The sequence below is a fragment of the Phaenicophaeus curvirostris genome, chromosome 4 (assembly GCF_032191515.1).
Source record: "Phaenicophaeus curvirostris isolate KB17595 chromosome 4, BPBGC_Pcur_1.0, whole genome shotgun sequence".
Classification (NCBI taxonomy): domain Eukaryota; kingdom Metazoa; phylum Chordata; class Aves; order Cuculiformes; family Cuculidae; genus Phaenicophaeus; species Phaenicophaeus curvirostris.
This window is the reverse complement of record NC_091395.1, coordinates 17046008-17056251: the sequence shown is the minus strand read 5'-3', so window position 1 is coordinate 17056251 and position 10244 is coordinate 17046008. Positions and strand designations below refer to the sequence as shown.

Genomic DNA, 10244 nt, shown 5'->3' with positions numbered 1-10244 from the left:
CTTGGACACCTCGAGGGATGGGGCATAGACACCTTCCCTGGGCAAGCTCTGCCAGTGTCTCACCACACTCACAGTGAAGAAATTCCTCCTTATGTCTAGTCTAAATCTGCCCCTTTCCAGTTTATAGACATTCCCCGTAGCCCTATCACTACAAGCCTTTGTAAACAGCCCCTCCTCAGCCTTCTTGTAGCCCCGTCAGGTACTGGAAGGTCGCTATGAGATCTACTTGGAGTCTTCTCCAGGCTGAGCTACCCAAACCCTCTCAGCTTGTCCTCCAGCCCTTTGATCATCCGTGTAGCCCTCCTCTGGACCCATTCCAACAATTCCATCTCCTTATATTGGTGATTCCAGAACCGGGCACAGCACTCCAGCTGAGGTCTCACAAGAGAGGAACAGAGGGGCAGACTCCCCTCCCTCGACCTGCCGGCCACGCTCCTTTTGACGCAGCCCAGGGCACGTTTGGCCTTCTGGGCTGGGAGCGCACATTGCCTGCTCATGCCGAGCTTCTCATCTACCGGCACCCCCGAGTCCTTCTCCGCAGGGCAGCTCTCAATGACACCAACCCCTACTGGCTGTGGCACCCGCGAGGGCGGACGGGGACCCCCAGCCGGAGGGGGCGTGGCCAACGGCGGGGGCAGCGCGCTAGGGGCGGGGCTAGAGCCCGAGGGGGCGTGGTCAGCGGGGGGGGCGTGGTTACAGAAAGGGGCGGGGCCAGCGGCGGGGTAGAGCGCGGGGGCACGGGCGAGGCCAGGCGCGTGGGCGGGGCGAGGCGCGCGGGGGTGGGCGGGGCCAGCTGCGCGGGCGCCGATACAGGCGGGGCGGGGCCAATAGGGGCGGGCGGGGCCAGAGCCGTGGGCGGGGCCAAGCGTCGGGCGCACCTGGGCGGCCCCGCCCCGTCCGCCCCGGGGCCGCGGGCGGTTGCGCTCGGGTCCGGCCGCGGCGGCGTCGGCGGGGAGCGCCCCGCTCCCGGGTGGCGGGCACCGAGCCGGGCTCCGCAAGGGGAGCGAAGCACGTCGGAGGGAGCGGCCGGTCTCCGCGGAGCGGCCTCTCCGCCCTCCCCGACCCGCTCGGCTCGGCCCGGCCCGGCCCCGCTCCCCAGGCGCGATGTCGGCGCGGCGGCGGCGGCGGGCGGCCGCGGAGGAGGAGGAGGAGGAGGAGGCGGCGGGGAGCGACAAGGTGAGGGCGTGGAGGGTGAGGGACGGGGGCGTCGCGGCGGGAGGTGCGAGGGCTTCGTGGGGCGGGGGGGGGGTCGGGGAGGTGCGAGGGCCTCGAGGGGTGCGAGGGCCTCGAGGGGTGCGAGGCGTCGGGGCGGGTGCATCGGGACGGCTGGGCCCTCCCTACTCGAGCCGGGGCGAGGGGCCCACGCGTGTGTCCTGCCCCGCCGCCACCTGCCCCAGGTGAGGACGAAACCTGAACGCCTGGTTTCTCTCCGAGCCTGCAGCAAAAGCTCGACGTTGTAGTCCAGCCCTTGCGAGGCGCTGGGCCAGGCAGAAAGTGGGGTGCAGCGTATTGCAGCCGGTGTGGCAGCAGGGAAACAGGCACAGGGCGCTTGTCCGTGCAGGTTAAAGGCTTTCCCAGCGCTCCCCCAACAATTCTTTCTGTTTTATGGCCTTCTAAGTGATAGGCATTCAACTCTGGCCCAGAAAGACTTACAGTACGGCATTTCTGCTAAGGCAAGAGGTTTTTGAAATATTGGGTCTGGGCATCAGGTTCATTATAGTGGCAAAACAGCCACAGTGCTGTTCTTTTGTTTGCTGTGGAGTTAAGGCTTATCTCTACAAAAGCTGAGCACATCATGGTTGCTAGTTGCCTGGATGAAATGAAAGAAAGGTTCTCATTTTGGTAGCTGGATTTACAAGAGAAAAAAAAAAAAAGCAAGCTTTCTGATTGCTAAATTGAGTTTGCAATGCGTGGCGGCCGGTCCAGAGTTGGTAACTATTTAAACCTGCGTGTGTGTCAAAGTTGCAGAGTGTGCAGTCTGCCTTAGGCTTTCTGGCAAGGAATTGGAAAGTGAAACTAAATAGGTTTTATTCTGCACTTTGGTTGCGTGAACTCAAAGCCAATGAACCTCAAAATTTGAAGTTTTGTGCTGCATTGGGGCTGTGATCAATTAAAGTAAAGTTTAGACTGTAACTGCAGAGAGCATTTCTCTGTAGACAAGAATTAACTTTTAAACAGTATTTCACATAGCAGTGTGCGCAAAAAGCTGTTTTTTCTGTGGTGGTCTACAGGTTTGCTGTGTTTTGTAGGCCAAGTTCATTACTGACATTTGTGGCCTTCAAAGAATTCTTCCCATTCAAAGCCTCTAATCTTTGGGCTTCAAAAGGTGTGCAACTAAGACTTGTTAATGTTATTCTTGGTTTACCTGTATGATTTCCACAGGGGAAAAGGCTGTTTTTGCCCATAGGGCTACTGTGCTTTTACTTGCAGTGTTGGACAGTCTGGTGTTTCACCCAGTTTCAGATGGTGTGGAACAGACAGGACTCTGCTGCTGCATATGCAGCTAGGACATTGGTTTCAGGATATGCATTTCAATATGCATTACGTTTGTGATGACTGCTTGGACTGTTGGATACAGAAAGCTTTTTCCACTGCACAGAAAGACATTTTGATGCATTATGTGGTGGACCTTCCTTGTTCAACTTATCTGCGGTGTGTGTAGCACCAATGATCCTTGCCATGGCTCGGAAGTGACGTTAAGGGTTTATTTTACCCATTAAGCTGTCTTTAGTGCTGCTGATGACTAAAGACAAACCAGCATTTTGTTCTGAGTTGTCTGTCTGTGGGTGTTATGGCTACTAGGAAGAAAATTCATTCTATTCCAGTGAAAAACAGGACAACGGTCACAGTTTGGATCTCTGTTTTGAATATGAGTACCCAGGCAATGTCTACTGTAGGTGATTTATGATTCTATGTAGGTGATTTACGATTCCACAATTTGATGAGAAGCATCTGGTCATCTGGATTCGCAGATGCCACGTTATACACCTTCTTAAATGGTTTTCCTTCTGTTCTACCTCTTGCCTGACCTTTGCAACAAGTGGATAGCTTATCGTCCTTTGGCTATTTTGAGATGACCTGTTTGGTGTGGTAATTGCATATTTGGACACAAAACTTGGTTTTTTGTTTGTAACTACTCAGGATGGTCAGGATGCAGTGGTTTTCCACTGCTTCCTAGTACACAGCTCGGAAACATCACCCTCTTCCTTACTTGTAATGAGGAAGAAAACTTGGTTTTCTCCTTTCATATGGTAACTGCTTTTTGCTGCTTCTGTCTAGTTGACCCAGTTAGTTTAGACTTCCAAATACGTAAAGGCATCATGCTTTGAAGCACCGTGTTTACCAAAGTAGAGAAGCGCTCTGTATTTCCTGAAGAACTCCATGAACACTAAATCTTTCTGAAGAGTTATGTTTTGTACTATTCTTAGTATGTAATCTGATACTTCTCATGTTATACTTACAGTGTCGATAGAAGCTAATTTCCTACTGAAGGGAAGGAAAGCTGTTTGGTTTTTTTCTCCTTTGCATGTATTTTTTACCACTAACTGGACACAACTGGTAGCCATTTCTACGTCTGTATAATTTCAAGTAAAAGTTAACTTCCATGGTTTTGTGTGAAGGAATATGGTATGCCCTTCATGAAGCTTCATCTTGAAGTTCCCGAGTTCTGTAAGTCTTGTCCTCAGACGCTCGTTAGCTTGTTGGGATGATGACTTTTCACAAAATTCCCATGAATACGCTTTTGTCCTGCAGGTTTTGCATTTTCATGAGTTTGTTGTTTCTTTGCGTTGTTCTGTGGTGTGCAGGAGCAATTCTTCTGTTGTCCCTTTCTTATTTGCTGCTGCTCTTTTCCTAAGAATGTCTTGTCTAAGTGCCTTCATAAATACTCTGCAGCCTGTGAGAGCAAGAGGAATGACTTGGCATTCAAATACTTAATACGTGTAAGTCAGTCAGAGTTTTACAGATCAATCTGCCTGTGTTCATGCCTCTTTTAAAATTCCTGGTGTTTGCATTCTTTACTAGAAAGCAAGTGGCACTGTTTTCAAATGCTTAAAAGAAAGCTAATGTATCCTGGGAGTAACCACACGGTTACTCCTCTTTTTACTATGTGGAGTTGTTGGAGTAGTACGGGGAGGCGGTAGTGGAATTGTGTTGCATTGCTGGCTGTGGCAACAAGTATCAGTTTGCCTAGGATCACTGTTAATTATCTGTAAGTAAAACAAGCCTGGTATCACTGACCACCGCTTCTCCTGTGGTATTTGTTGAGACATTCTTTCTGGGGAATCAGTTGCTAGATAAATGGTTCAGACCTGTGAAGCTGGGTTTGGGACTTGGGTCTTTGATGCCCAAAACCTCCCAAAACGGCTTGGAAATAAATGAAATTCCTGATGGCAGGATGGGGTATGGTAGAACAATAGAGTCCATCATGGATCGCTTAGTTACTTCATTTGACTTACTACTTTTGGAATACCCAGAAAATGCATCCATTTAATTTTCACACAGCAGTCTCACCTCTTCCGTCTGCTACAAGCATAATAACAATTATAAGGGCTGACTGTTCCAAAAAACTCTGTTTTCTTGGAAGTGGTGGTGAATTAGTACTACTGCAGATAGATTTGTAGAATAGTTTGGGTTGGAAGGGACCCTTCAAAGTCATCTAGTCCACCCCTTCTGCAATGAAGAGGGACATCTTCCACTAGATCAGGTTGCTCAGAGCCCCATCCAACCTGACCTTCAGTGTTTCCAGGCATGGAGCACCTACCACCTCCCTGGGTCACCTGTGCTAGTGTTTCATCACCCTCATCATAGATTTTTTTTCCTTATATCTAGTCCCCCAGAAGTGTGAAGCACAGTGGTGAAGCTGACAGGTCAGTGGTCCCCAGGGTACTTCTTTCTGCTCTTTTTAAAAATGCATATGCTGTTTCCCTTTTTCAAGTCACCAGGGACTTTATCTGACTGCCATGTCTTCTCAAATATCATGGAGTTTGGCAACTACATCAGGCAATTTCCTCAGGACTCTGGGATGCATCTCATCAGATCCTGTAGACTTATGTATGTTCAGGTTCCTCAGGTGATCACAAAGGTGATCTTCTCTTACAGCAGGAGACTGATGCTAAAGCATCTGTAGGTTTCAGTCTTTGATTCAGTGTGTGCAGTTCTCCTGCTTGTGTTTCTGCATGTGTCCAACTTTAACAGTTAGGAAAAAAAGGTTTCATTATTCAAGTCCTTCCGATACTTTGATATCTTGAACGTATCGAGCTACATCTAACTAAATATGCTACAACATGGTCTAATTGAACTATTGTCTTCAGTGTAAAACTTGTAAGAGTGACTGCAGAAAAGGCAGATCTGGAGGAGAAAACTTACTTTAAGTAACATTTATACAGGTAAAATGATGATAATTAAATTCTTTTGCTTGCTAACTTTATTCACATTAGCTGTTGGAAAAGGTCTTCATTTTCTTAGTTGGTCTTCATGTAGATGCTGTGTTCTCCAGGAAAAACGTGTTTACTGTCTGTTTGGGAGTTCCTTAGCACATCCTGGAAGAAGTCCAGTACAAGCAAAACATGACAGGTGATTTTGTAACTAGAATAATCCTTGTGCGTGGTTCACTCAGCAAATGTTAATTGCAGTGGAGGTTGTGTGGTACAAAACAGCCGTTCAGGTGCATTATGTCCGTTGAGATGATGAAATGTTGACAGGTCTATTTTTTTTCCGCGTGACACATGGCTGTGCTCTGGTGGCTGTTGTGAAGTAGCCATCAAGCAGAAATCCTCATGGAAGCTTAATTTGTGGCAAGATGTTACATGTTTTTAACTCCTGCTAGGGAGGCTCAAACTTTGACTGTTTGAGTTTGTCCTTTCTATGGCCAGGTATTTGTAGTCTTGTGCAAGAAATTTAGCTTAAGGATGAAAGGCTTGTCTTTAAGGACACCAAAATTAAAACAAAACCCTACAACTAAATAAACCTTTGTCTCGGGGTGCTTTGGAAATTATGAAAACCAATGAGTGTCGTAATGTGTCAGACACGTTTATTATGTGCTGAGCTGTTTGTAAGCTGTGAATAACTGTCATGTTTGCCTTCTTCCTTGTATTTGTTATGCCTACATCATCTCAGCCTTGTTGGACTTGTATCCTATGAGCTGATCAGATAGGTTCTTTTGAAGAAACACATGCCCTGAAATGAAGAGAAGCAAGGCAACAACCTCATTGCAACATCTATCCGTTACAGACACTTGGAATGTGACTCAAGGAGAAGGGAGTGGCACATGTTCTGCATGTAAAAGCCTCTGTCACCTGCAGTTTGAGAACTCTAGAAAATAATGAAAACGTATCGGATCAAACATTTAATTTGGAGTTAGGGTTGAAAGATGTCGTAGTCATGTAGGACAGTAGAACTTCTGCTATTTTTAAGTAACCTTTGAAAACCTTGTAAATATCTTCTCATGGTATAAAGCTCATGGCATTTCAGTTAGTACCCCTTGCAGGTCCGGTTCCTGTGTGTTCATCTTGGCCAAATCCCAAACCTGAATAGCAGGAGAAGGAAGGGCTGCTGGGTTTTATACTGAACTTCAAAACTCCTTCTGCAAGGTCAAGCTGAAGTAGCAAGACTTTTTTTGAGGGCTTTGATAGTGGTTAACTTGGTGTTCTCTACCACTATGATTGTTGTACTTTTGGGGCTATAAACTGGAATGTTTATAATCTATCATGTAAAATAATTTAAAAAATAATTAGCAAGAAAGACTTGTCCCCCAGTGATGGGGTTCTCTAAGCATTTAATGATGCAGGAGACAATTAACTAGCTTTAAGGTACAACTTCCTTTTTGGCTTCTGACTTTGCAAATTAAATGCCTTATTCAGGAAATGACTGTGGCTATTATAGCAATTAGCTGGAAAATAAAGTATTCAAGGTCATTTTTGAGGTATGTTACAAAGGGGAGTTGAGGGTAGCTGAGGGTTTGTCTCCCATTGGTTATTGTAGCAATAGAAAGCTAAAAAATGACCAAATGCACCAAGTTCTATGCAACTTGCAGGTCACACCAGCCAAGCTTCCGGTAGAGGCAGTGTGAAGCATGAACTACTGAAAACCACAATGGATATACAGACTCCTTTTCTGGGTGTTCAGCTACTCTGAAAAATGCTATGCACCGGTGAACTCAGATGTTGGAAACAGCAAATCTAAAACATTGCTTCTGATGAGATGCATAAGTGACACTTGTGTGTTAAGTATCAGAGGGAGAAAACCCAGGGTGATTTTTTTTTTTTTAATGTTTAAACACCGATTGCCTGTGAAAATAATTTCTGCAACGCCAAAAGCCTAAAAATGGAACAAAAAAAAAGTTTGGGGGTGTTCTTACTTCTGAGTACTGAAAAGAGAGAACATCTCTGCCATGTGCAAGCAGGGATTAATATTAAAGACACTAAGTCATGGTTTTAGGGCCAGGATTACTGCCCATCATCTGCACAGTGAGTTGTGTCTTCTGGAACTACACAGGTAGCTTCCTGCACTCAAATGCAGGTCACAACAGATGGAACATGGCTTTGGGAGAGACCAGAGATTTCCTCCCCCCAATCATATCTATAGTTGATTTCCCAAGCTACGGCACAACAATATGAGAAACATCTCTAAATAACAAGGTGGCAAGCACAGTAATTTATTTATCTATGTGCTTTTTCAGATGTTCTAGAGACTTTCTGAAGTCTGGACCTCGCAGCATTTGTTGTTTTTACTTGTATTAATTGTAGACCATTTCGAGAAAGTGTTGTACAGGCTGCCTGGCCCTCGGAAGGGCCTTCAGCACCACGGTCAGCGCCCGGCCGCAGGGGCCTTGGGGCGCGGAGGGGGGCTGAAAGGCTTCCCTTCTCCTCCCTGCGGTGATGGTTACACCGAGTGTGACCTCTTGCCGACAGATCCAGAGAAAACAGCGATAGCCTACAGAGTAACCACGGGATTGTAGGCTGCCTTAATTCTGTGGTGTCTTGTGGAGCAGGCGAGGGGGAGCATGTACCTCTCCTGGCTTCCAAAATGCCAAAAAGACTCAGAACAAGGGGAGAAAAATATATTTTTAAAGAAAAGCAGCCACGTTCATGGAGATAGATTGAGGAGAAAGAATTGAGACATGCAATGAGCTGGAAAGAGGGAGAGTGAGAAATAGTAGTATGGCGGTGGTGAAAAAAGTTTTCAAGCCAAGTTACTTAACAGCCCCAAAGCTGTTAAGAACTGATGAACCTGAGACAGCAGAGCAGGCTGGAAGCTACTTGTAATCAAGTCAGGGAGGTCAGGAGGAAGTTCAGGTCTCTAGAGAGCCAGACACTGAGCTAGAGACAGCTCTCTGCCTTACTGCTGTGCTAGGGCTAAGTGCAGCCTTGTCTCTCTCCAGAACTGTGGTGTTTGTAACATCAGGTGTGAAGTAAATGATCAGCACCCTTAGAGTTTGCTTTATCTCAGGGGAAAAATAGGCTTGACAGTCTACTCTGACCGTTGATGACAATTTGTACTTTGTCACCAAAATATATTTTGCTTGTGGGTTAGACCCGCAGTCTGTGTAGATGGTGTCTGCCTCAGTGGTCATTAGTGAATACTGAAGAAATGACTGCAGCATTGGAGTCATACAAGAAATTATTCTGAGTAATACTGTGTCCATAGGAGACTTGGTCACTTCAGTTTGGTTTTGGATCTTTCTTTTCAAGCTAGTGGGTTCAAGTACTAGTGTTTGTATGTATGAGACTGTGCCAGCAACCTCTTTCCATTGTTTAAAAGGACTGTGTTTTTTCATGCATTCTATTTCCTTTTTGTTTTTCCCTTAATGTGACATTAAACCAGAAGACCTATCTCCTTATCCCATAAAGAGTTGGTTTGAAATGTAGTCGAGGGAATCTGTTAGGTCGGGGATTTCTGTTAAACTCGTGTGCTGTGTCAGCTACAGGATACAAATACCCTCATGCTTATCTACATGGGTCGAAAAAATTCCTAGAATGTGAAGTTCTTTGATCACAGAAGGTCATTTCACAACGTTTGAGTACTGGCCTTCTTATAAACATTTATTGGGATACATTTATCTCTTCCAACATTTATGGTTTCACTAGCACACCATTGTTTTCTTTTTAGAAAGTAATGAAGGTATTATAAATTCTTAAATCTATGTTTACAGGTCTCAATACTGTTTTCTCACATAATAACTAATGATCTTGCATGTTGTGTTCATTTCTTTTTTTTTTTTAATTTTAATTTATCACAGGAAGTTTATTTGGAAGAAAGACTTGGTGAGTTGGATCTCAGAAGTGATTCAGATGTTCCTTATGTTCCTCCACCAACAGACAGCACTCCAGAAATCCTCAAGAGGGCTTTGTCAGGCTTATCTGCCAGGTATAGTAAAACCAAGCAACTCAAATTTAATAGCTGCTGGCTAAAATTCTTACAGATTATGTTGTTTAATTTTTACACATTGTGCTGGGGTTTTAAATTTCGTATGATACACATGAAAATTCAATGATTTTTACTGTATGTCATTGATTTATGTTTTGATAGTCCCTCAGTGCAAGATTTTTTTGCATAGACCTGAAGAATGCCCATTGCATGCATTTCCATGTAAGCAGCTGAAATGTTAAGCTACAGTTTATGTAAACATTTGTCATTGCTTAGTCTGAGCAATGAAATGAAATGGGCTAAAGAATAGTTATTTGGTTTGATATCTAGAGTAGCTACTTCTGGGGGTTATAATAAACAGATTCCCTACATCCAAGGATAAGGGGAGGCAGTATTTGTGTATAAATGAAAAGGGAAGAAGTGCAAATTCTCTGCATGAGCTTTGCTAGCTTTTGGTGACAGCATTTCCACTTCTGAATCATTTTTCTTTATAGTTAAATACAACATAGCTTTTATTTTCATACCTTTTAAAGCACTGGGGTTTTTTTCCTGCTGTTTCTTTTCAAAACAAGATTTCTGCTTCCACCTCCTGTTTGGAGGAGCTTAAGGTCTAGCAAATGCAGGGGGGTGTGTGTGTATCGCAGACGGTCAGTCATGGGGACTGGCATATCCGTAGGAGATAATGAACTAAGTTCCTAGTATAACTTTTTATACAGTCCCTTTACAAGATTTAATCGGTCAAACCCTTTTGGAGCTGGCAATTAGCGCTGCATTTTTTTTCACTAATGCAATGAAAGAGCATTAGGTGTGTGACCAATGACATACCAAAAATCTGCCTTGTAACATGAATGCATATGTCATGTATACTTTATGCTTAA

General features: G+C 45.0%; 1 protein-coding gene across 1 annotated transcript in view; it reads left to right on the top strand.

Annotated features, from left to right (window-relative positions):
- Positions 1-1096: 1096 nt before the first annotated feature.
- Positions 1097-10244, top strand: part of CDS1 (CDP-diacylglycerol synthase 1) — a 34111-nt gene continuing 24963 nt past the window's right edge. Inside the window, exons 1-2 of the mRNA XM_069855356.1 lie at positions 1097-1176; positions 9239-9366. Of these exons, the coding sequence (XP_069711457.1) occupies positions 1105-1176; positions 9239-9366 (200 nt within the window). The 5' untranslated portion in view covers positions 1097-1104. The remainder of the gene's footprint in view (positions 1177-9238; positions 9367-10244) is intronic.